The sequence below is a fragment of the Osmia bicornis genome, chromosome 7 (assembly GCF_907164935.1).
Source record: "Osmia bicornis bicornis chromosome 7, iOsmBic2.1, whole genome shotgun sequence".
Classification (NCBI taxonomy): Eukaryota; Metazoa; Arthropoda; class Insecta; order Hymenoptera; family Megachilidae; genus Osmia; species Osmia bicornis.
The window spans coordinates 792,659-817,652 of record NC_060222.1 but is presented as its reverse complement, the minus strand read 5'-3'; the positions used below and the strand labels follow the sequence as shown (position 1 = coordinate 817,652).

General features: G+C 40.6%; 1 protein-coding gene across 3 annotated transcripts in view; it reads left to right on the top strand.

The window, feature by feature from the left end:
* The window catches only part of LOC114874032 (neuroligin-4, X-linked), a 205,587-nt gene that overhangs the window by 146,713 nt on the left and 33,880 nt on the right, over positions 1-24,994 (top strand). For all 3 annotated transcript variants that reach the window (XM_029182921.2, XM_029182924.2, XM_029182923.2), the window contains one exon: positions 11,143-11,294. In XM_029182921.2, the coding sequence (XP_029038754.1) occupies positions 11,143-11,294 (152 nt within the window). The remainder of the gene's footprint in view (positions 1-11,142; positions 11,295-24,994) is intronic.

The following is a 24,994-nucleotide window of genomic DNA, read 5'->3' as shown; positions in this document are numbered from 1 at the left end:
AGCGAACATTTTGTTATTATTTTTACAAAGTTATTCGATGTTTTCCGAACGTAACGATGCAAAGAGAATCGATCGGTCTATAATCAGTATTCGTTCGCTGTAAGTGACATGAGAATGTTATAAAATAACTGCCGCGGGTCCATTCTGTGCGTAATGTGCTTTGCAAAATGTAATTCCCTCGTGTCACATAATGAGGCTGTGCTTCACCGTTTAATTCGATGAACAATGAACTAATTGGTTCTCATTAACAGAGACCCCATTATATGATTTTCAGGCTAAATATTTCAATTAAATTTCTCTTTTGTATTGTAACAGAGGTTACGAGAAAAATATATTGAATTTGTGACGTAGTGTAAAAAACACATTTATCGTTAATTATTATTCTGAATCTTTCTATCGTTAATGCAGCTGCAACGAAGCTTAACGAAGACGCAAGGAGTAAACGAATCTGGAAATCTTCTATTTTAGTTCATCTTGTTTTCATATAACCACGCAATGTGTACGAAACAAAAGTAGCTAAAGCGGTAATAAGATTTGTCGGGATGTTTCATACACTTTCCAACTCACCAAAGCGTGTTATTACATTTAATTGTCAAAGAAGGCAGAACTTGGTCCGCAAGAAACACCGGCTGAGGAAGAAAAGCTCTTTGAATGGCTTACGTTTGCTGAATTTACTCCTCGTTTCGCTTTGTTTCGTTATCCGACAGGATACAAAGTATTGCGCGTAACCCTTGTGCACTGAATTTCCTGCAATTAACGTTAATTGCACAACAGGAAATCGTTTTATCCTTTCGGTTCCTTCTCGATTCTGTCGCATGCGGGTAGCTGAAGATCTTTCCGACGTTTTCAGACATTGAAAACTTCTCAAGCTATAAAATTAAGGGTTGAAAATTGAAGTTTTGTTATAACTTAAATTAGAAAACTCGGTGTCGGTGTTCGTTCTGACGCAAAGCAACTCAATTTCCAAATTTATTCGATTTCGCAAATTTAATCGCAGATGTCGTTGCGATTTGTAAATTGTCGATGTACATGTATTTGCATTTCCGTTTTGTTCCAGCTCGGAATTGATTTCATTTATCCTTTACCCCGGCTCAAACAGGGTACGATTTTAATTTGATTAATCAGAAACATTATAAACGGCTTGGTGTACGTTTCACTGAACATGGCTAAAACGTTCGATCATTACTCCGTTAATTAAATCGGAAAACATGGAATAACAGCGATTCAACTGGATACGCGCAAAAATTATAAAAATTACCGAGCAAGGTAAAGCGTTTGTTTCGATATTCACCAGTTATGTCTATCGTTGTTCTCGTTAATTCTTGTGTATTTCATTTTGAATTTAAATAATTATTCCCGTAATTTACTAAAATTATCCTAGCTTCAAATCAACATCAATTAGTTTGAAAGGTTCGATTTCTTTTATTTTGAATTCTTTGACAAGTGGAATGAAGATTCGTTAATTTATCGGGTCGAGCAAAGGGAAAAAGTGCAAAAGATTCACCGTAAGTATCCATTACGAGCTGTACGAGCCCTTTCGAACGTACGATCGAGTCTGGTGATTCGATTTTGTTGGCGAATCGCCATGAAACTCGAAACGAAGTCGCGACATCCGATTTACTCGGTATTGCCCTGGTTCTTGGCTTCCTTCTGCTCCTAGCAGTTTTATCTCGTTTTCCGGTAGATAACTGGATCTTGAATTCCTTTATCGTTATTGTTTTTACCATCACGAGAGTTCGTTGCGAGAAACGAAACCCGTGAAAAATTCCAAGCATTTCTTTCTTCTAATTTGCCCTGTACAGCAGAAGGAATCAAGGAAATTAATCAAGGAATTAGTTTTAAATTTTAGATTCCAAATTTTCAATAATGGAATAATTCAAATTGAATTAATCAACCCCGAATCACCGCGAGATCCAATGTAGAGTAGGTACAATAGTAATTGGAAAATTACGATTCTACATTAACTGGAGGTAGTCTCGTATTTAGTCGATAAAGTATTCATTGAACTGTTTATGGTTGTCGAGGAACAGTTTTAAGGCTGCAGCAAAGCGGCTTAACCTTCGTAACAGGGAATGGGAGAAGCGCAACGTAGCGAAGTAATTTGTTACCGTGAAATATATGCACCGTAGGCCGATTATGCATGCGCTTTACAGCAACAGGTACGTACGTCTCCAAATAATGCAGGTGAACGCATTCTCCTGCCAACCAAATCCCCTTCCCTTCGTCTTCCTTTCTGTTCGAATTACCCTGCTGGATCCATTCTGTTATTACCGACAACAATCAAAAAGAAAATCGCGAAACGTCCAGTTCAATATGTGATAATTGTGTGCCGAAAGTGTTGAAAACGGCACAGAATTTCCTATCAGCAAACCTCTGTAACTCGGTCGTTTGAAAAAGCTTCTATCCACGAGAATCGAAGACCTTCTTTTTCCTACATCACTCATTAAGGTCGAAAGATCCTTTTCAATTAGCTGAGCAAAGAATCAGCTGAAAGGAGCAAGGAGAAGGCAGCTTGAACCAGCTTGGATGAGTCAAAGGACGTCAGAGACAGCAGTAAAATCCTCGGTACAATTGCGTCTCGGATAGCTTTAATTAAATAATACCTTCTCTTCGCCCTTTCTTCCGCTCTGATTTCTCCTCGACTTCTCGTGACCGCGATAATGAAGTTTCTTCGAGAAATGTTCCTGTCACCCTAATGTCATCGATCATACGGCAAATTGTTACGTAGAAGGGATCTAGAATCTAGAGACAAGGTTTTCGAGGAATTACACGAGCTTTTCGACGGTTTCAGGAAGCAAGTTATTTGCTATCAAGTAATTTCATACGAGTTAGCAACTTATAATATAAATTAAAATAAGTAACTTCCAGTTGAAAAAATTGCGATGAAATTTAAGTAGAAAACCTGGATTTCTCTTCTCGTTCTTTTACAAAAATTACGAATAGAATCAAAAAAATTTCTTTGACCAAGTAAGCTTTAGATAGCAGAAATTCAGAGCTCTCTTCTTTTGCTCAATAGAAACGACACGATTACGAAAACCCACGAGTTACTCTATTAAAACTAAATTAAATTTTTAATTGCTTTCCACGCGATAAATTTTTTTATCAAGCAGATTAGGGGTAGACTTTCCTTAATATTTAAAAGACCATACGATTCTATAGAACATAAATTGAATTTTAATTGAACTTTCCAATTGAAGCTCGTTGAAACGTGATAATCACGACTAACCGAGTTAAACACGATCCGCTACAGCGAGTATAATTTCAAGCAATAAAATTCATCTTCGCCCCCCCTTGCAATTTTCTGCGTGGGTACAGCGAGCCAAAGTAAATATTTCTTTTATGCAAAACCGATTTAACGTCCTCGTGAGTTTCAGTCCGACGGAATGATATATATGAGCGACGTGTACACTCGCAAGAAGAGAAAGCAAATAAATAGAAACCGAAGCGTAATGTCGACGCTACGACGGCTGAATTTGTTCCCCGGAACTCGTACGTGTATCTCATATTTCCGTTTTGCATCGCCCCGGGCTTGTTAGTTTGCCTCTGTCGTTTCAGACACAGGCCGCGATCCTTGTGTGGAATTGATAGTTATTTCGAGTTTCCTGCAATTGATAGTTATATCGAGTACGGTTGTTTGTGAATGTTCGACAGTTCTATTCACTGGTCATTTCTTTTGTTATCTCTTGTTTATTTTAATATTTATTTACAGTTGTCTGAAAGTGGGTCTTCTAACAATAAATAAATGCAAACAACGTGTTCGATTTTCCTAGACTGAAACCGTTGATAGAATAATAATTCCCTGGATCGTAAAGCTGATCTCCCGCTCGTTTAATTAAACGGATCCTGAAGACTGTTCCACGTCTGCGAAGAAACTTATGCAGCCGGTGTTGCGCGAAACACGCGGCCAAGATCTAAAACAGCATTTAGAATTAGACAGTTTAATGCTGCAATTACAGGGTAACTTATTGCAAGAAATACTTGCTACCTTTCCAACGAAATTACTTTCTGAACGCCCCTTGTGTACGTACGTAATCCGTTACACCGATCCTCGATACATTCAGGCTTATAAAATCGATATTTGTTAATTGTACAATACCTAATAGAAGAGATCAACGTTGGGGAAAAACGAAAAGCCCTGTCTTCCAGGCCAGATTTCACGAAACTTCCGGCTATTGTTCGCGCGGAAGTCTAGAAGGGATTCGTCGGGCATTTCCGGCTTTTCGTGAAATTGGTGGCGTTTCGCGGGGCCGTTGAAAAAGCGGGGACGAACGCGGCACACCGCCACCATGTCCGGACTTTTCCATTTAAATTTAAATCCGCGCCGCTGCGAGCGTGGGTCATCGCGTTCGTATAATGCTGTGGAACTGGAAAGCTCGTTGCCGGAACAGCGAGAAAATTCCCGAGGAAATTGGCAACGGCATAAGGCCGTCGTTTGCGATAGGACATTCGTGCTGAAAACGGGAATTGTTTAACGACCAGGAAGTTTTTACTTTAATACAAATTCGCAATGTCCAGTTAAACAGATCAATTTTTTCTTTCACCTTTTTCTTTTAATGGTTTTCGTATGTTTCTCGCTGTTTCTTTCAATTACTTTTCTGTTTTAAATAAAGATTTTTCAGTTTCGTTTGATCCTTTGATCCTTAGTAGCAACTCCGAGGTTTTTTACCATAAAATAGTAGATGAAGGATTACTTAAATTTGAAAAATGCTGGTTCGTGATGTTCTTCAGAGTCAGCGTTTCTTTCTATTCGACAATTAAAGGCCGAGAATTACGTTTCTCTGTGTGAACATCCAAAGGTTTTCCTGCTGTTACAGAGCTTTCCCGACTGTTGCAAAAGCGTCCGAATTGTTGAGAACAGTTTTATCCCTCTAGAAGGTCATTTTCTGAAAATGGGAACTTATTTGATTCCCCAAGAAACGTTTCACAGGTTTTGTAAATTTCTTTCCAATAGTTCCACGACTCTATGAAATCTTTTCTATTAAACGATTATTTGTTTTAATCAATCAAAACGCGAAAAATATTGAAGTTATCCTGACTGAAAAGAAATTAAAAAATAATCGAATAAAGTCGAGAAATTATACAGAAAGCTCAGCGTGCCATTATTACACGAATAACAGTAGCTGGAAAAACTGAAAACGTTCGACGGAAGGAAAAAGGAGCCAGCAATTTACGGTAACGCGGGAAACTCTATGAAAATCGTAACGATGAAAAACCTTGGAAGGTTCAAAGAGAATAAAATCGATCCCTTCGAGACCATTATAAGCCTCGTTCCATGGAAATTAATTAGATCGTTAATGAGCACGATTTTGATTGAAATTTTCTTCCCGTTTTATTTTTAACTTGTCGTTAATTATCCGCCCTGATGAAACGTGTCGCTTGGAAGGTACAAGATTGCTTTATTATCAGAATCTGATCAATTCTCGTTGAATAATTGAACACGGTGAATGATCCATAACATGCAGAGTCTAGATAGTCCAAATAAGTCTTCCTCTAATTAACGGGTCATCGAGTGCGCTTGAATGTCTAAAACGTCGAAGGACAAAGTAGATTACCGTCAGCTCTCGATCTCATAAATAAATCTGTCCTAACGAGATTATTAATGGCTTTTCGCGAGTATCGTGACCTCGATCTCTCCAAGTGAAAGAGTAAGACCCGCGCAGGGTATGAGGAAACCTTTCAGAGACAACCGAAACGTCCCATGGGTGATTTAAAATCGCTTTGACCAGGTAATAAAACAGCAAGTCCTGCTCGGTAGCGACGTGGAAATCGTCCAGAGGGTAGTTTCGCGGCTTCCATTGGCCGATAAAACGGTCGTGTTTACTGACCTAACACGGTTAAGGGCTGGAAAAATGCTCTGGTATCCGACACGGTGAAATAATAACAAAATAAAACAGAGAGCCGGGATTGCTTTAATCTTTGTCGTTCACTCTACGAACTTTATCCACCCATAACGGTAACGCTGTTTTTGACTATTTTATCTCATTAAATCCGAGATTAATCAGAGTGAAATCATGAAATTTCATATCGTGTTCTCCGAATGTTTACTCGTTAAATTATTCACTCGTATCAATGTTCAATGATTGGTTGAAAGGATCGCTTGTTTGATCAGCTAGTAATTCATTCGGCTACCTCGTTGCTAGATGATTCTTTCACTCGAGACAATAAATCACTTGTTAACTCGGCGAATCCAATCGATCAATCAGTCACCCGTATTACCCACTTTTTTCAGTCGTTCGATCAATCAAGGGCTCATTATCTCGTTATATAACTCTTCATCTCGTTTTCTGTTTCATCGTGTGAACTCTTCCGATAAATCTCACCAATTCGATGAATTGTAATTCCGAGAATAAATTATTATTTATACAGGTGGCCTACATTAGGCGAATAGATAAAAATGAGCCAACTCAAATACATTTTAAAGGATTGAATTATTTGCGGGAACGTGTTTGTTCTTCAGAGGAAATTCGTCATTATAAACAAGTAATGACCCATTTATTATAGGCGACGAGTTCGTTAATATGTTCGCTAACAAAAGCAAATTTAACTATCCATCAAGTGACCCATTTATTTCGCGTAATTAATATTCAGCCATTGAATCGATAGAGGTTATTCGTCGTTTCTTCGATCAATAATTCAGGATCTTTTGACACAGTTTGAGCCGTTGTTTGATACAAATCAAAAGAAACAAATTAAAAAAGAGAAAACTTTGATGTTTAAACGTTTGATGAAATTTTCCCAATCGACGTGTAGCCAGCTTTACCATAGAAACACCTTAGTGTGCGTTTAAGATATCAACTCTTTGACGTTCAATTTAATTAAAAGTAATGTTCTTGTTAATAACACGTCGAAAGCTTGAACAGACAAAACACTCGAGGAACAAGAACGAGCTATAGTATATACATGTATAGGTCGTCCTTGCTATTTCCCAGTTGCTGAAACTTGCCAGAGTGTAGGAAAGACGGGGTGAAACACTAGAAAGCTCCTTTGGTTCGTATCGCAGGTATTAAGTGTAGGTGGTGGTCTACGAATTTGCTGGCTTACAGCTTAACTTTCCTGGCGACAATTAAACAACGAGCGTACTTATCGTGCTCGCATTGTCGCGAACGAGTGCGACGAGGAATTTGCGCTAAGGTTCGCGACGCGACGCGACGCGGTTTCCTCTAGCTCGACATGCAATTTCGTGCTGCTCTCGATTCACTTGTTCTCCGGATGAAGAGCTTTGAATAGAAACAGAGAAGCTCTTTCAGCGTTGAAAATTTAGAAAAAAAAAAATATAAATTACTTCTCTTTTCTTCTCAAACTAAATAAGAAACATTTTTCGACAGTATTACCATGAAATTTCGTGTTAATTTCTGGTAAAACACCTTGAAGTCAAGTTCGCTCCATCAACAAATCTCGATTCTTTGTAAATGTTAAAAATGGAAAGAGAAATGGAGAGATGGAAGATAGAAGAGAAAGATATTACAAGCAGAGAAATAGGCTGAAAATGACATACAAAATTCCCGTTTCCACGGCGTTGAGAGTGTCGTCGCGGTCGTTGCTTCCCCTTCATTAAACTCGACCTCGTTACAAAAGCGTCACGATATACCGTCGGAGGTTCTCTTCATTCCCGTCGCATAATATTCGCGAAACGTTCCTTGGGTGTCGACGAACTTGGACCATTACGATGTAACTTTCACTGCTGAATTTCGCGTGCCTCGTCCAACCCTTTCTAACCCTTCCTTCCTCCGTGTGTCGTGAATCGCGAAACACAGGTTGACGCAACGGGAAATTGTCTGTCCCTATGACGAGAAACGCGTCGACGTTACATTCAGAGGAAACAAAATTTGTAATTTGATATTTCGCTGGTTAATTATTTCCATAATTGTACGCTGAAAACAAAGAAGCCACGAAACTGTTGAATTTAAATAATTAGCCAAAGCCGTCGCGACGCAACGATTCGCTAAAGTGGAACATTTCTCTCATTCCCAGCAGTTCTTTTGAAAAAAAAGGGAGGGAGGTGAAATAAAATGGAAGCAAGGTCTCCTTTCTACTTGTTATTTTATTAAGCTCATTACCGTTGGTCTTTACTTGTCTACTCTTATTTACTTAAGCTCCTCTCCTCGACCTATTTTGCTCTTTGCTCTTCGATCCATTCGCCATAGAAGCTTAAAAAGAACCCTTATCTTTTCTTTTTTTTCGGAAGGTCGATGTTCTATCGCGGATCTCGAGTTTAATCAGGATCCTCTTATAGATGCAGCAGGTCTTCGTTAAAGTAATCCGTAGATCCGAATGTATCGCGGCTCTGATCTTGTTCCTTGGAACGATTTCCTTCATTTCTACTTTCGCCAACAATCCTGTGGAAAGCGTTGATCTTATCGCGTTGTATGCATTTAAATTGTCAGATGTACCTGGAATTAAGAAAGAGATTTTTCGTACACGCGTTTCGGGTTATCATTATCGTCTGGTTGACAAAGTTCCTCACCTTTCTATCTTCTACTCGCTGGACCACGAAATTGAATCAATGTTTGCCAACTGCTATAACGTTCTCTGTATCTTCTTGTTCTACCTCGCTGAATTTCTCTCCGTTACCGGACGCAATTGACCTCGGACCTATTTGTTGAAATCTTGTCGAACTTGGAGAAGAGAAGACGGAAGCTGGTGGAGAATTCGAAACACAAGCCCCCAAGACGAAGCTGTGTATTCGTCACTGTCCCACGAACCTTGATCAAAGTTGTTTCGCCAACTGGCTTCTGTCATTGTCGACTGGCATGCTTAACGATCATTAATTTTCTCGGATACCATTCCATTTCATTGATACCGCTACCGAAACGTATTGTTACACATTAAATTATTCCATAGCGTACAACATCTTGCTTCAGACGATTTTTTCTTTTTTATTAAGAAAGTGCAATTTTTACGATACCCAAGAAATTTCCTGAAAATTCCTACCAAGGAACCTATATTTTTTCCTGTTTCTAGCAATCCCTGCGCTAGTTTCACGACTTCGTGGCTTGCTAGACGGATACGTACGTACGTTCTCGTTTGTTTACGCCTGCAATCTGGCGAAAAAAGATGGTAGATCGTAAACCGTAGCGCAAGAAACTTTTCTACCCCTCGATGGGAAAGTTTCGCGCGACTGCAACGAGGCCAAGAACAAAAAGGTATCGCAACTTTTTTCTCGGTCAGCCCTTAATAGCGTGAAGTAATTTCTTTCTCGTCGCTTATTTACTCCGTTCGCAATCAAAAGATCGTATCTGGATGGAAAACTCACGGTCGAAAGGGATGAATTCGCTATTCGAAACCGATTTCCTCGGTCGAGAGAAAGAAGTTGAGGAAAACAGTTTTTAGAAATCACCACCGGTTCTTATGAAAACGGAGAAACTATAACTTCTCGCGAACCCAAAGAAGATTTCCAAGGAAGAACTGTTTCCTAACAGACACCAGCTGACTGGAAGGATAGAAAGGTCCGCGAGAAAAAGTAATTTTCCAGAGAAAACGAAATTTAATCTGTTCCATGCCACGTTTTTAATAGAAACCGATTTGTTGCTGCTGTAACAAGGAAACCTCGAGTTTCGTACGTCTTCGTTTTAATGTTAGCAAAAAGTTTGTTATAAGTAAGTCGTCTGGATCGTAACGATCGTGAAAAATAAAAGAAGAATATAAATTTGAAACAAACGCGTTGCTTCAAAGTTACGTCGGCGTATAATCGGTTAAGCCACTTATATCTTCTCGTGGATTTACGGTCCTTGAAGTAATAAATCCACGTTCCATTTTAAATGAACGAAAGGAAATAGTCGGTTGTAATTCTTGCAAAGGATCCAACCAACCTTTGAGACTTTCCTGCCCTTCGACAAACTGTAAATCCAAATCCCATCGAAAAATCCTCTTTACAAAAAGGATTGAAAACAGTGGGAAAATTATTTATCGTCAAACCAAGCATTTAAAAATTTCATGAAATCATTTGAAATATTTTAATAAATATTTTCAAGGAACGAACAGAAATAAATTAAATGTATGCGTTAGCTAACAGAAAAGTTATCGGATAAATGAAAAACTCGTAATTGTTGTTCGTCGAGACGGAAATAAATTGACTCGATTCGCTCGTAAAAAATGCACAAAGCAGGATTTTGTAAATGCGAGCATTAAAAGGGATTTTTCGTTGAAATAAAAACGTTTCCCCGAGCTGTTACAGATTCTGCAGAGGAAAAAAGAATAAAATATTTCGTGGGAAACGTATCATCTGCATAGTAATGCTAAATACCAAATCCGATATCGTAAGCATGGTTATGAATGAACTATACACTGTTCAGGGAATTGCGACAACAACGACAATGATGTGTTTTCGATAAACTGGAATGCAAACTTGTTTGCATAGCATTGTTTGTTTGGAAACCTATGCAACTGGAGTTTTTGCCACGGTATTGTTTGACAGCGTGAATTCGAGAAATTTCCCATAGAACACGTTCAAATAATACCGATCCTAGCTCTGTAAACGATAAATGAATCGCGTGAATAGATTTCATCGTATACAATGTGAATTATTTAACAATTTATGCAAGCGTTTAATCGCATTTCTACTCAAAATTCCGTTTTACTTTATAATCAATAAACCATTTAATTCATCGTGACAGCTGCATCATGGTATCTGGAAACTCTACTGTAGCCAGGGTTACACAACTCGATCCCGTCCGCGGTACAAACCGAAATTCCTCCCGAGGCGAATCTAACACGAAGTGAAACTTGAAACATCGCACGTGTCGTTTCTCGTTGCCACGTTACATGGCTCGATGTTTCATCTTGTAACGCGGCGGTCGTATAGCCGGTGAACACGGTAATTCCAGTCGAAAGGATTCGAATCCCGAAGAAATTGAATTACCCACAGCTGACGTGTCCATCGCGATCGAAGCTACGACTAAATCCGCTCGATACTTGCCCAGACGTTTTGTAAATCTTCCTGGGGGTGGTACGTCACGTTAAACGGAAGCATTACTGTTTACCGGATCTCTACGTCGACGAGATAATTACCGCGTGATCGAAGAAAAATGACGGAATATGGTGGTTCGAGGATTTCGAAGGATCGGACATCCCTCGACCCTCGACTATTTACTTTGATAAATCTGTAGTGTTATAACTAATCAATTGGTGTATCGTTTGTTTCAGAAAATGGGCTCCGTTCATGGTGAAGAGTTGCCGTTCGTTTTCGGGGCTCCGTTAGTGGATGGTTTCGGCCACTTCCCAAGGAACTACACCAGATCTGAAGTGGCACTTTCCGAGAGCATCGTACAGTACTTCGCCAACTTCGTCAGAACTGGGTGAGTAGAAAATTATCTCTATCAGTTGTTCGAGTACTTCTTCCATCCTACCAACTGGTACTCTCGTTTTTCGATCACGCTCGTCTCAAATAGTGCAAGGAATTGGTTAGTTGGTTCGTTACCGCGAGACAAACCGTATATACCGGATGTCGCGATCGCGATTCTTCGTCGCTTTGTAGAATTTCAATTTTGATCGGGAAGCAGTCGGAAAAGCAATCCCTTTTCCCTTTGAATCAACAGCAGCCTGGCACCGCTTGCGCGAAATCAATTTGCGAGCTGCTGCGTACGCAGCGAGAAGAGGAAGAGAGGTAAAAAAAAAAAAAGCGAGAGGATCCCGTCGCCGAAAGGTCTAATTTTCCATATTCATGAACGAGAACAGAGGCGAAAAAGGGGGGATCAGTTGGCGGAAACAGAGACGGGGTTGGATTAGAGAGAAAATATTTTTTTCGAATCCGATCGCAGGAACTCGCGGCGAGCGTTTTTTACGGGCATCCTGATGGATTCCCGAACTTAACCATATTCAAATTTATGGATTAACGGAGACACACGCGGTTCGCGGCCACTCGAAGGGGTTTGCTATTCTCCATTCTGTAAAAGTGAATTTAGCGTGGTTAGAAAGAGTATTGGGAAGAGTTGTAAAGTAAATATTTCATCGGCAACTTATAGTTGATATTTATTATTGACTTTCCATGGATCCAAACGTTTCCAACATTGCGTTTCACGGCTGAATTATGTTTTATCAATTATCGAGACCGCATCTCGACCCAGCGGAAATATATCCAGGCCATCGATTTCGTGGCTACAAATTGATACGACCCAAAGAATAAAAAAATCTCTCAAAACATGGTTCGATAAATATTCAAAAATGCCGATGAAATATTCATGAATGTAAATACGAATTTAGCTGACCGTCAAATACACGTTTACGCCAACGGAATGTTCATTTTTATTTTTTATTTTTTTCGAAGGATGCATTCTCGCGGTTATAATTGCCGTTCTAGCTTCCGGTTTCATTATTTCCACCGTTCAGCTTCCTGTCTGTTGCTGGGTTGATCGATTTAATTCTTTCAGCCTTTGTCTCTCTATTTTTCAATATTTCACTGGAACAGAATTCTGTGGCTATATTTTGTAAAATTAAACCGCGTTCCTTTCTCAAACAAAACCTGCCAGCCAATCTTTTTGCGATGCTTAATTAAGCCTTTACTCTTTCCCGCTCGACCGAGACGTTTTAAAAAATGAATAATAATCTTTTTGCTAGGGTAACTAATTCCTCTCTACCATGCTCGAAATGTAGAACGAAATATAAGCAGAAATTTTCTCTAGTACTTCCGTTTAATGAGTCACCTTTTGTGTTTTACACTCCTCGTGAAATTATGTCAATTTTTCCTGAACTTGTTCTTTCCTCGTTATGGACCTATTTTCATCGATCCTTTCAAACGAAGGAATTGTTTTTTGTTAAACAATTAAAATTATGCAGAAGGTTAGGAAAATATTAATATACATTCTACAAAATCAAATTACCGTCTCCCTGAGGGGATATTGTCTGAAAATCCGAGCGATGCGATGCCGGAACCGAACAACGGAAACTACAAAACCAGATATCGCTTGTAAGTATCGAGCTTCAACTAATCGCGTAGCTGGATCACGCTCGTCCGCGCGTTTCCTGCGGCAAGAAGATGTACAATAACAAGTAATTTCGACCGCGAGTTTGGAGATACGACCACGTACACGAAGATATTACGTGATACCGGTCGCACTACGATGCTTCTGTGTTTCCCTACGTGACGTGCTCCACCGAAGACAAAAGCCATTTCTGCCAAATAATTCGAGACTTTGTTGGTCCGCCAACGATATTAAGGCGATATTCCACTTTCCTGTTAAAATTGAAGTTTAAAAAATTCCTGACAATCCTAATTCAATCGATTACATGCAATAAGTCCTGAATCCTTTTCGTTAACATCCTCTATCTTCTCTAAGTCTCTATTTTTCATCGTTCGTTTCTATCTTCTTCCAATATCCGTCTAACTCCATTTTTCCACATTCGTTTCTGTCCAATTTCCATGATTTCTAACTGCATTTTCTCTCTTGGTACATCTTTCCCACCTTTCTCTATTTTCTCTAACTTCCTCTTGTTCTCTTTTTCTCTCGCCGCTTTCTCGATTCTCGTCTCTCTGACCACGCATGAATATGCAAAAGCGAGGTTGAAACGAACCGATGATATTTCAGTGAGGTCCTCGCCCCGAGCGACGTAAATTTCGCTTTGTCGATACACCACGAGAGCACACCAGCCCTCTCTTCAACCCCTTCCGCATACTCGCGCGAGCGTATGCGTACACACTTATACGAATGCTAGAACGTCGAGAATTGATATGCGGTAATGCGATTCGCGTTTTCGCCGCAACGATCTACGATCGATACTTTAACGATCGACAAAATGCAATGGGGATGAAATAGGAGTGTTCTGTAAGCGGCCTTCTTAAATCTTCCCCGCGATCACCCGAAGGAGTTTTTCTCGCTTCGAGTATTCTTTATCTTCTTCCAGTTATTTTTCATATTTCGACCTATGTGTGCTCTTTGAGGTTGAGTTTCATTTTCTGGAGAAATTCAGTTTTGCTCGACGAAAGACTGTTGTGTGAGAATAACTGGGTACTGTTAAATTAGTATGTCATCGATATTATTTTACTAACAGAAATTCTTATTCCTGTTTCATTGATTCAGACATCCATGCGGTACCATTTCAATTTCATTTCACTTCTCCGTACACAAGTACCAATCTCGAAATTCAGAATGTATTTCTATCGGCCATAGAATCTGTAGAGGCAAGACGGAAGTCGTTTTCGATACACGATAAAAGATTATACAGCTTGTAAAGGGAGTTGTTCAATTTTCCAAGCATCTTCGAAATGGAGGACGAAAAGAATCCCATTGTCTCGCATCGAGATAGCCATTTTACATTAAGCTCGCATCAGGAATACAGACGGCGGGGGATGATGAAAATTTCAATTCGTTCTGCCGCGCGTTCGCCTATCTTTCTCTTGCCCACGTTCTCTTCATGTATTATTACCGAATCCCGGGGATTCCGGTAAACCGGCAGGCAAAGACGATAGAGAGAGAGTTGAGTTTCGTTTTCAACGTAGACCAGCGCGACCCAGCGAGCAAGTCCCCGAGGAACGAACTGCCAGGGATTATAGGAAAATTGGACGACTTGCTCGTAAAGGAGCGTCTTCGAATATGGTGTTTCCGTGGCGGCACGATCGTGCCAACGAACCGGATGCTGATCCTTCTCGGCTTCCTCCTGGACCGTCTGCCTCGGTGAACGTGACACTGAACGTTGCAAATGGAATATCGATGAAGTCTCTGACGATATTTTAAGCAGAGGATTGAGAGAGAGAGAACTGATATCTATGTTTCGGAATGCAACCGCTACGAACCTCCCTTTACATCGGGTTAACCCTTCCCATCGGTACCCGCGTACGTTAAATTATTAATTAACGGCTTAATTAACGCGTTGAATACCACAGCAAAAGAAAATGCATGTAATGTTTCATTTTCCAATATCAACGTTCCACCTTCCGTTCAATTTCAATTTTCTCTACTGGCTTTTTTTCCTGTGAATCTCTGTAATATGTAGCCGACACAGGTTAAAACCCGATTACAGGATAACGCGTTGAATTGAATTCGACGCGGCTAAACCTTACATCTGATATTTTGCGACCTATCGTATCGACGTTTACGAATAATCCTATCAACGGCTCTTAATTTTTGTGCTGGCTCGCAATGGCTAGATAAGCGATCGATTTATCGTCGGGAAACGTATCATTCATTTGGAACAAGAGTTCGATTAAAAGCCCGGACAAAAAAATGTCATCCATAATATATTCGTTTTATGTTCGATCATGAACTGCAACAAACTCTTGCTTTCTCTTTAAAATATAAAATTGAAATTAGAAATGAATATTCACCGGACGATTTCGTTGTGATAAAAACAAAAATTCACAAAATTGGAAATGGTCCATTTGCTCGGGTAAAATGGAACCGGTATGCATAATCCTATGCCGCATAAGCGTCGAAACGTCGGCTATTTTTTCCTCGTTAATTAAACGAACGATCAAAAAGTAGCGGCCGAAACGAGTGGAATGCTCGTTTCCAGGGCCGAATTAGCAATCACTGCGTGCTGATTGCCAGCTGAATCAAATCCGATTCGCCACGGAATTCAAGCGCGTGCCGTTTCACCTACAATCAGGTGATTTTAATTGCTCTTTGAGTGAACAGCGAAAAAAAAACTAAAAAAAAACATAGGGGAAAGAGGAATCCTGAGTGAGTAGAATTTAACGATCGAAAATGTACGTTTTTATGGATGAAATTGCAATTGCTATATTTTTTGGCAATGTTAGATATAGGTACCATAAAAATTATACTAACAGTGTAAAGTATCAACTCAAAGCGATGGATAGAAAAGAAAAATGAATCCATATTATCAGTGTCTGACTATATTCGACTTTTTCTACTGTATCATCAGGATAATCTTCTGAATAAAACATTGCTAACAGTAAAATCAAATGAAAGCTGAATGCTCGGAGCGAAGCAAAGTTCCGACAGAGAGCTGGTTGAGGCTGGAAATATTCGAGCGAGGTGTGCCTTGGTGACGCGTGTCATCCGCACCGATGAAAACGCGAGCGGATTCGAGGGAGGGAAAACGGTCGGGAAATAATTTCCGTACCCGTCGAATCGGTCTGTCGAGGCAACTTTTCGCGATTTCACGGGACTCCGTGGTCCTTGTACCCGTTCTCTGTGTTTGCTCGATTGTTTATTTTGAAAAGCGACCCCAGCCTTTCGATACGTATATCACGAACAACGCGTTTTTCAATCTGCCATAAGCGAGGCACGCGGAAAATACTGGAGGCCAACCGAAACAATATTGCATTTTTCGCGATCCCGTTCTGTCACGTGAAGCGCAACAGTTTCTCGAACAATATGGAGAACGGTAACGCGTTGTGGAATTTAATTGAACGACTAAACAAAGAATGCATAGCGGGTAATTTTATTTTTTTCTTTGTTTTTTCTTTTTTCAATTTTTCAACCCGATATCAAAATGTTAACTCTTACGACTTTAAATGTAAAATATTTATCCGCAATTTCAGAAGTGTCCTAATATTTATAAACAGTAGTGTATGCAGCGATAACAAAAGGCTCGTTCTATCAGTAACAGCGCAGCCCTCGTTTAACAATGTGCGACACGTGCGCGCGTGGTGGCGTTAAATGAAATCGTGCGAAAAGCTCGTGCGGGCTTGATTTACGATCAGAGAATTACAAATTGCCCTTGTGATAACAGGTATCGAGGGATCGTTCAACGCTATTGTTGGAACAAACTGCATTTTTATTACAGTTTAGATGATGTTTACGCGGTTCACCATTCGAAAGTTTCTTTACCGTTGTCGGCTTTAAGCTGCTTTTTAGTATATTCATTATGTATGTACATTGGATCTTAGCTCGGTAGATAATGAATACAGTTTATTTTCTACTGTATTTAGAACGAGGGAAACTTTACACTTTAAGAGACGGGGTAATGTGAAATTGAGGTGAGAAGCTTATTCACAAAGTTTATTTCTTCTTTCTCTGGAACTTTTAGTTAAAGTTTCATTTAATCGGATAATCAACAGCTCGACCGTAGGGGTCATTGATTAGAAGAAGGATTAAAAGCATCCTGATGCTTGTAGACAGTAATGTACATGGCAGGGTTGAACTGGTTCCCAATAATAAAAATGGAGGGAGGGCATTCGAGTAGAGATTGCTTCGTGTGGTAGATTGCTCTGTACGTGGTACAAAGCTCCGGGTAGACCCAGACAGCTGCGGGGATGCTCTTCTCCTCGTTGATCCGAAGTCTTTTTTTGTTGCTCTTCTCTCAAAGAGAAAGAACCGGAGGATCCCGGAATAAGGCTTTTGTCAAGGTTATACCTCGAAACTCGTTCGAGCGAATTTCTCGCTCACAGACACCCCCTTCTGCTTCTTCTTATTCTTCCTCTTCTTTCTTCCTCCCTTTTTTTACGACGACGACGGCACAAAGATCCCCTCGAAACCGTATCGACAACGCGCATCCTGTTCGGACCAAGTTTCGTCGTATTGTTAAAGCCTCGATGGGAAGGTCGATTTATGCGAGGATTACGATCGAGAACAGGGGGGTACTCCTTTTCTTAAAATGCACGGGATCCTCTTTTTGATGGATACATTGTTCACGGGTGAGTTATTATGGCTTTGAATTTACGAACCAGCGTTCGTAAAGTCAATTTTGTGGTCCAAGATGTGATTCGTTTCTACATAAAATATTTCAAGCTAAAATACCTGTAATCTCCCTTCGACCGATTTCCTAAATAACCATAAAACACTCGTAAAAAGAAGAAGAAACTCGTGTAGGACAGAAAGTGACGGATTCGTTAAAAGAAAAGAACGAATTAAATCCTCAATTAACAACTTCGGTGACCCGTCCGTTCGCCAATTCACTAGCTGCCTATTCACCAGAGAAAACGTGTTTAAAATCGACACACGTGAACGTTTACCGAGTAGAAATAAAAGAAAAAAAGTAGAGGAATATCGAGGAACACCTGTCCGTCCAGTGTTTTCCGCTCGATTCGTCGCGAAATCCTATTTCGTGGCCGATTCCCTCGCGGTTAATCGAGCCTTCTCCCTCTAACCCGGACGAGAAACATCGTCGAGAGACGGAAGTTGACAGTAATTCCCCTTGTGCCGTGTCGAGAAATCACCGGCTGTACTTTTATTCCATCCTAGCAGCAACGATAAACTTACTTACGGTCACACGTGAACGATTCTTATTGTTAGACAGACGGTTTACTGTTCCTCCTTTTATTTTCTCCTCTTCTTTTTCGCGTGGAAAAGAGGCGAAGTCTGGCAACCGGAAGTCGAGAGAAGTGCTCGCTTAAATCGTTTCCAGGGCAAGCGGTAACATACTGTACATGTATGTGTGTCGGACACAACGGAGGACTTTCCTCCAAGTGGAAAGTCGTAGAGTATCGAAACTCTTCTATTTGCCTGGAAATCATAGACACTGAAGAAGAGGAGGGACGAAGAATCACGGATTGAAATTTACTCGGGAAGTTTGCCACCGTGGTACGGTCTCAGTTTCCGGCAAAAACCGGAACGGAAGTAAATATGTCACGTTCGATCGAAGCTCGAGTGGTTGTGCTGCCGAGGGTCGTCGAAGTTCCTTTTTTGTTTCTCCCTTTCTGTCTACGAAATTGAACGTGCAGAATAAGCGCGAGATTTAAAGGATATCGTCTGGCTATCAGGAGATCCTTCTGGTATTTGTCGAACGCGTTTGATAGTTTACACGAACCATGGTGTTCCGGGCGTGAAAATTTGTTCGATGGAAATTGGATAAACTAAAAACGTTTATCAATCTTTACATTGATATGCCATAACTGTGATTTGCGCCATAAAAAATCGTGTCAAACTTTTTTATGCTTCGCAATCGGCTGTTTGATCTTTTCTGTATTTTCGTTGTCATCGATAATCCTTTGATACACGAGTTGAAATCGATTTTTCTACTCGTAATCGTGTACACTTTCCCTTTATGACTCGCTCACGGCAAGATTAAAAGCTATCTACAATAGAACAGCGATCTATAAAATAAAACGGGACACACGTGACGCGATAAAAAGCAATTTCAAAGGCAAATCCGATCGGCTGATTCCAGGATCTATATGAAAGATAGTCGGATTGCTGGAAATCGAAATTTCGTTATCTCTTTGTTCGCAAACCACTGTCCCGGATAGGTTCGTTCGGTCTAGTCCGTTTAAATGCTAATTTTATTTAGACATTACACAAACGGCTCGTACCAATTGTTTGCATTGATTCTCGTTTAATCCATGATCGACGACACGAATAAGGATTATAATTGACCAAATGATGTTTATCTCGAACGAGCAAAAGAAAGGTATTTCTATTTATCGAGAATTAAATAAACGCGCAGTCACCTAGCGATCGTAATTGGTCTCGTGGAAAGCAGCAGACCACAGATTTGCCATAGATGAATCTGTCATCCTTGCGAGAAAACGAGGACGCAAACACGAGCTTCGTCAATTACGTGGGGTGTGAAAAACGCTTAAATCGCAAGGTCCATAACGGATGGTAACCGTGACGAGGTGAATCCAGGTGGGCGAAAGGGATAATCCCATGGAGTTAGCGTCAGTCAAGGCTGAATTACGACGTGTGATGGCGTGGGTCTGGCCTATTTGCCGTAAATTATGATAAACTACGTTACCGCTGTCGCGATAATAAATACGAAATCGATATCGTCGGTATTCGAAACGTGTATACGTGTACGTGTGTACACATCGCACAAGCACCGGCAAACAACATTGTATAGCAGGCTATTATCCGCAAAATATCAAAAGGGCCTGTAATTGCTCGGGTTTGCCCGATGAAATTAACCTTGTCCCGTAACATGCTAATGCGACTACGAAGTTTTAACTACGCTACGTTATTTATTGGTTAATGCACGCGCATTAATGGACACCGACATTGATTCCGGTACAGCCAGTCGCGCTGGATTTATGATGTTCAAGCATCGCATTCAGCTTCGTTAAGCGATTAACCAGCATTATAACACGCTTCGACTGCCGATTGATTTTAATTTAGGCAAAAAGTTACACGAGGTGTTTGAAGAATTAAAGAAACTCAATTTTCTCTTATAGTACATTATTGGCCAAGAATTTACATCGAAATGTTTCGGTTCGCTTTTTTTTCCAAGTTATTCCCGAGCCAGCCAAAAATAATCCTCGTGGTAGGTTGCCAAAGGGGTGGCAAGATCGCGAGGTTTAATCTGCAAGGTTCCGAAGGGCGAAACAAGGAAGGCAAAGGGCATTAAGTGCAGTTTCGAGGGGTCGTTGCCACGTATGTCTGTATTATGCTGTGTTTGCTGCTGGATTACGAGAGTAAAGTACGGCGGCTCCCGCGACACTGTTTGCGATTGCCACGTTCGCGGTTATTGGGCCGCCGTAACGTTTAGTCCGGACGATTATGCTAAATTATTGTTTACAGGGGTCGCATCCTATATGTCTATTTACCGTGGACCCTGGCCACGTCGTTGGTCGGTCGTTAACGGCATGTTGCTTGCGTTCCGAGCTTCTCCCATCGATGAAAAGTGTAATGCCCCGAAATTTATGGCGCTAAGAAACGACTGCGATTGATCCGCCCGTAAATATTGATTTTATCACTGCGATTTTCGATTCGTCCTGAAAAATTTTAATACAGTTTAAGCTCGAGAAGTTTATTACTCGAGTTCGAAGAAATACGTGTAAAAGATTTAGACAGGGAAAAACAAATAGTGCCACGAACGAAAAGAAAAATAAGGAAACCTAAGATTCTTCCAAGAAGAAGGAACTTCGTTAAGGGAATAAGACTAAAGAATGTTCGGACTTGCTGCTTCAAATAAGAAAGATGAACAGACTGCTTTATAAAACAACAGTAAACTATTTTATCACCTTATAGTATTGCGAACTTAATAATTAACGGTAAACTCTATGGTGAAAGCATCGCACAGTACCTTTCAGTTCATAATACATCGTTGAACCAACAAATAAGAGGAAGTTCGATGAAACAGCAAAAATCAAATATAATCTCTTGTCGATCGATGCAAAGGAAAATGTAATTGATAATTGCGAACTCTAGAGTGGTAGCTAAGGGTTGAATTAGCCTTGTGTTCACCCTTTGTGCAGTGCAGTAAATTTTTTCGAAATTCAACCGAGGTAGACCTGGTGCAAGTTGCAACAGGTAAGTCCTTGGCGGTTAGAAGGCTCTTCTCTCTTTTACGGTATGCATAATCGATGGATAGAAAAGAGGGTGGCGAGGTTGGCGAAGGGAAACGAATCAATAGATGGTCCGGGTGTTACTGTGCGACAGAGAATAGAGGAAACTGAGATGGAGAAGAATGAAGAAGGCGATGAGACCTCGATAATTCTGTGGGATAAAGGGTGTGCACCCTGAGGAGAAGGGATGCATGAAACTGGGTTCGTCCGTTTAAACGGGCTTGTTGAAGTTTCGAAGCCTGCTGCCATCTGACTTCGTTGTTCCAGAGTTCTCCGAAGATCTCCTAGTACGATCAGAATCTCTGGCATTAATTAGCAATCGGGACGACGTTATTAGAGGCTCGAGGCTGATCGTCAAGATAAAGAATGGGAATTGCTTTGATTTAGAAAGACTGTTTATCATAGCCAGAGCAATCATCTGATATAAATGGTGTACTTTTTTAAGAAAGAAAGAAATTAATAGCAGCCAGTGAATTCTCTTTTAAATTTACCCTGAACTTCCACTTTGACAAACGAGAAAATCATGTAAATCCAGAACACAAACGGGCAATAAAACAGAGGAACACGAAGTCGGAACTCGAAAGTCTGCCTACCGTTTGATTGATCCCTTTGTCCCCAGCCCCGAAAAGTCTCGCTGGAATAACAAATATACCAGCGGCACGAATTAATAGACAATTGTCTGAACGTTCTGTAGAAAATACACGCGATCTCGTGTCACGGATCCAACGTTCACGATTGTTTCCCCATTCGTGCAAGACACTCGGCGAACTTCCCGATCGTAACACACGACTTATTACGTGCTCCACGCCCATTAACCGTGTCGTTTAAATTGCAAACAACGCTCGAAAAAGGGACAAAGTTCGCTAGCTGGTTCCATCAGCAACTTTCAACGAATCTAAATGTTACCAATTACGACCCAACCTGGTCGAAACTTTTAATCCCACCAGAGACCCCCAATAACGATCTCTTAAAACTTTCTGCCGGTTATATGAACGTTAACATGCATCGACAACGTGGTAATTACGCTTTATAGTCGATTAACTCTCCGTTAAGAATCGTAAGAACCATTGGAAACCCTTGCAACTCGAACTGGTACCGTGGAAACGTTTCATTAAGTAGCTGCTTTTTGCCTGTCCAGATGAAACGGTTACCGTAACAAATGGTGTTCAGTACCAAAAGTTTCAACCCTAATTGGTTGTTTATATTACGAAATGGAATTAGAACGATCCTTCGTTAAGTGAAATTTCAGTATATCTGTTTGGAAAGTTACGGTGTTCATAGAAGATGACGTTCAATAACGAGAGAGATTTAATTAATTCACGGACCGTGTTTCAGTCGGCTATCTATCGGTATTGTGCGGAGTTTAATGCCATATACGATATTATTCCGATGTTCCATTGAGCGTATCGAGCATAAACGTTTTTCCAACGATTTCAAAGGCAGCTAAAATGCTTGACGCGGAGGTAAAAAGGTTGATCGTGGTAATACGGGGACAGGAATTCCGCATCGATTGCGTGCAAACGAACAGTTTAATTCGATAATATATTGCTGGAATGGCTCGGCTAGCGACGCGTGAATTCCAGTATTAACTGGCACGATCAATGCTGTTACATTAACAGACTGAAAAATAGGTTTAATAATCCTGGACATCGGGTGATTAAATTATCCCCGTCGTAGAAATAAATAAAACTACATCAGTTTTATTTAAAAATATAATGCAACATTTTACAAATCATTTACATTGACCGAAATTTAACCTAAAGAAGAAAAGAAGGAGTAGATATTCGGAGTTGGTGGTTAGATACCCGGTAACTTCTTACAGTAGTATCAAACAAACCGAATTACTTGGTCGAAGAAAACCGTCGAAGGTCCACGTATAGCAATGGTGGAAAGGTATGCGCCAGTCGTAATTACAACCGGCACTATATCATCGTTTATAACACGCCATGCCGGTTCACCGTCCCTTCAATTTCGCCTCCTCTCTTTCCCTCCAAGTCGTTAGCACATTCTTGGCCGCCGCACTGCAGAATTTCCTGCTGATACCGGCGAAAAAGCTTCATATTCGGGCTTAACGCCCGCTTTACGATGCGACGAACACGTTTTCGGGATACTTTCCCACCCCCGACATTATCGCCAACTCTCTTTTTTTCCTGATCTTTACCCCGTGTCACGCGCACATCTTGAAATTACAAGTTGTAAGCCAGCGAATGCAACACGTTCCAAAGAATTTTCGACTGGCTAGCTGACTGGTCAACTTGTCGATATCCCAATTTCTTGTTTCCTTTGTCCGTAGGACTCGTTAATTCTTCGATCAGCTGGCTTTTGTGCAAGCTTTCGTTTGAAACACGGTGACCTGTGCCACGGGAGGGAAAGAGCTTAGAATTTTGGGGTTGAAAAGGCAGGGTCTTTCGAGTTTTCGATAGACCTTCCATAGGAAGAATCTTTGCAATTTCTTGTCGAAATTCGTCGCGATTTCTGGTTGAATTCTAGTTACACTGTATGGAGGGATCGATCGCGGTTAATCCAGTGAAGTATCTCGTTACGGTCTAACACGATATTGACGTTCAGATTTAGCCCTGGTGCCGGGGATGAACACCTGTTATCGGCTAGCTCTTTTCATTGGCGTGATCACTCGATTATAGTTAGGCTCTTTAGGAGGATTCGAGGTCCACGGTGATCGAGAATTCCCGTGGAAATCCGTGTTTAAAAGCGACTCGAAGATCGGGAGATTCGGTCGACGCTCGATTATCCTGGCCGTGGAACAAGGGCCGATTAATCGAATTCCAGTCACATTTCGCCCTGGCGAACACCAATTTCACGCTGTGTCAGCGATCGATCACCTGTGAGTGCTGACTCTTCGATGAACCTTTTAATTGTCTTCGAATTATCTTCCTATCTTCGCTTCTTCTTCTTGCTACACTTGATTGCCTTCTTTCTTACCGATTCTCCGCTCTATTTTCCTCAATCTTCAAGACATTTTTTTCTACTATAGAATTAGCAAATCTTCTAATTTAAGATCGAGGATTTTCTACTTTGAAATCAGGAATTTTTTAGTTTAAAATTTAATTTTTCGTATTGACTTATTTAAGACTGAACATAATCGCGATGAGAAATATTAAACCCTGAGAAAAGTTTGCTTTATTTGGTAGACCGCCAAATTTCGCGTTAAGCAAACGTCCAGCAAGCTTAATTCGAGCTTAACCGAGTCCTAATTCTGATGTAACGACGCTTCTGAATCTCAACGAGACCAACTTCAAACGAGCCTTTAACAACTTCTGGGCTATTGCCGTTGATAATTATACGCGGTTTCTTCCTATCTTCTTAATTAAAGTTAAATTAAACTCTATATCAATTCTTGTGATGATTTTTGTAAATTCTTCGAGATTTACAATATTTGTGACAGTCGTGTATAGAATTGAACGCACCCTCTGTTCTCACTTTCGTGTTTCCTACTCCTTTATATTCAAGGATTGCTCAATGCTCGTTGGAGAAGCGATGGTAGTCGGGGTTGGGTTTTAGTCCGGGAGAATATTAAAGTTTGCTCATTAACCCGCTGATGCATTGCTCCTGTCCATCCCCCACCCCCTCGAACGAAGCAACGACACGATGCTCGAAGAACAGAGGCAGCCCTTTTCTCGCTGAAAAATGTTCCAACCCTGGCTGATTTGCATTTTCGAAACAAATTTTCTGCCGTTGTCGCGCTACGGAATTTAATTAAGCGGATATATTGATTGGATGCACGTCGAGTGTAACAAGGCCACGGTGAAATCTACGGTGGGCTAAAAATTGATTTAATAAATGTTTCGATATGCATGAAACTTTCGAGTGAAATTCGGAACGATAGGATCTATTGTTTGCATTGATCGAGCAAACTTTGTG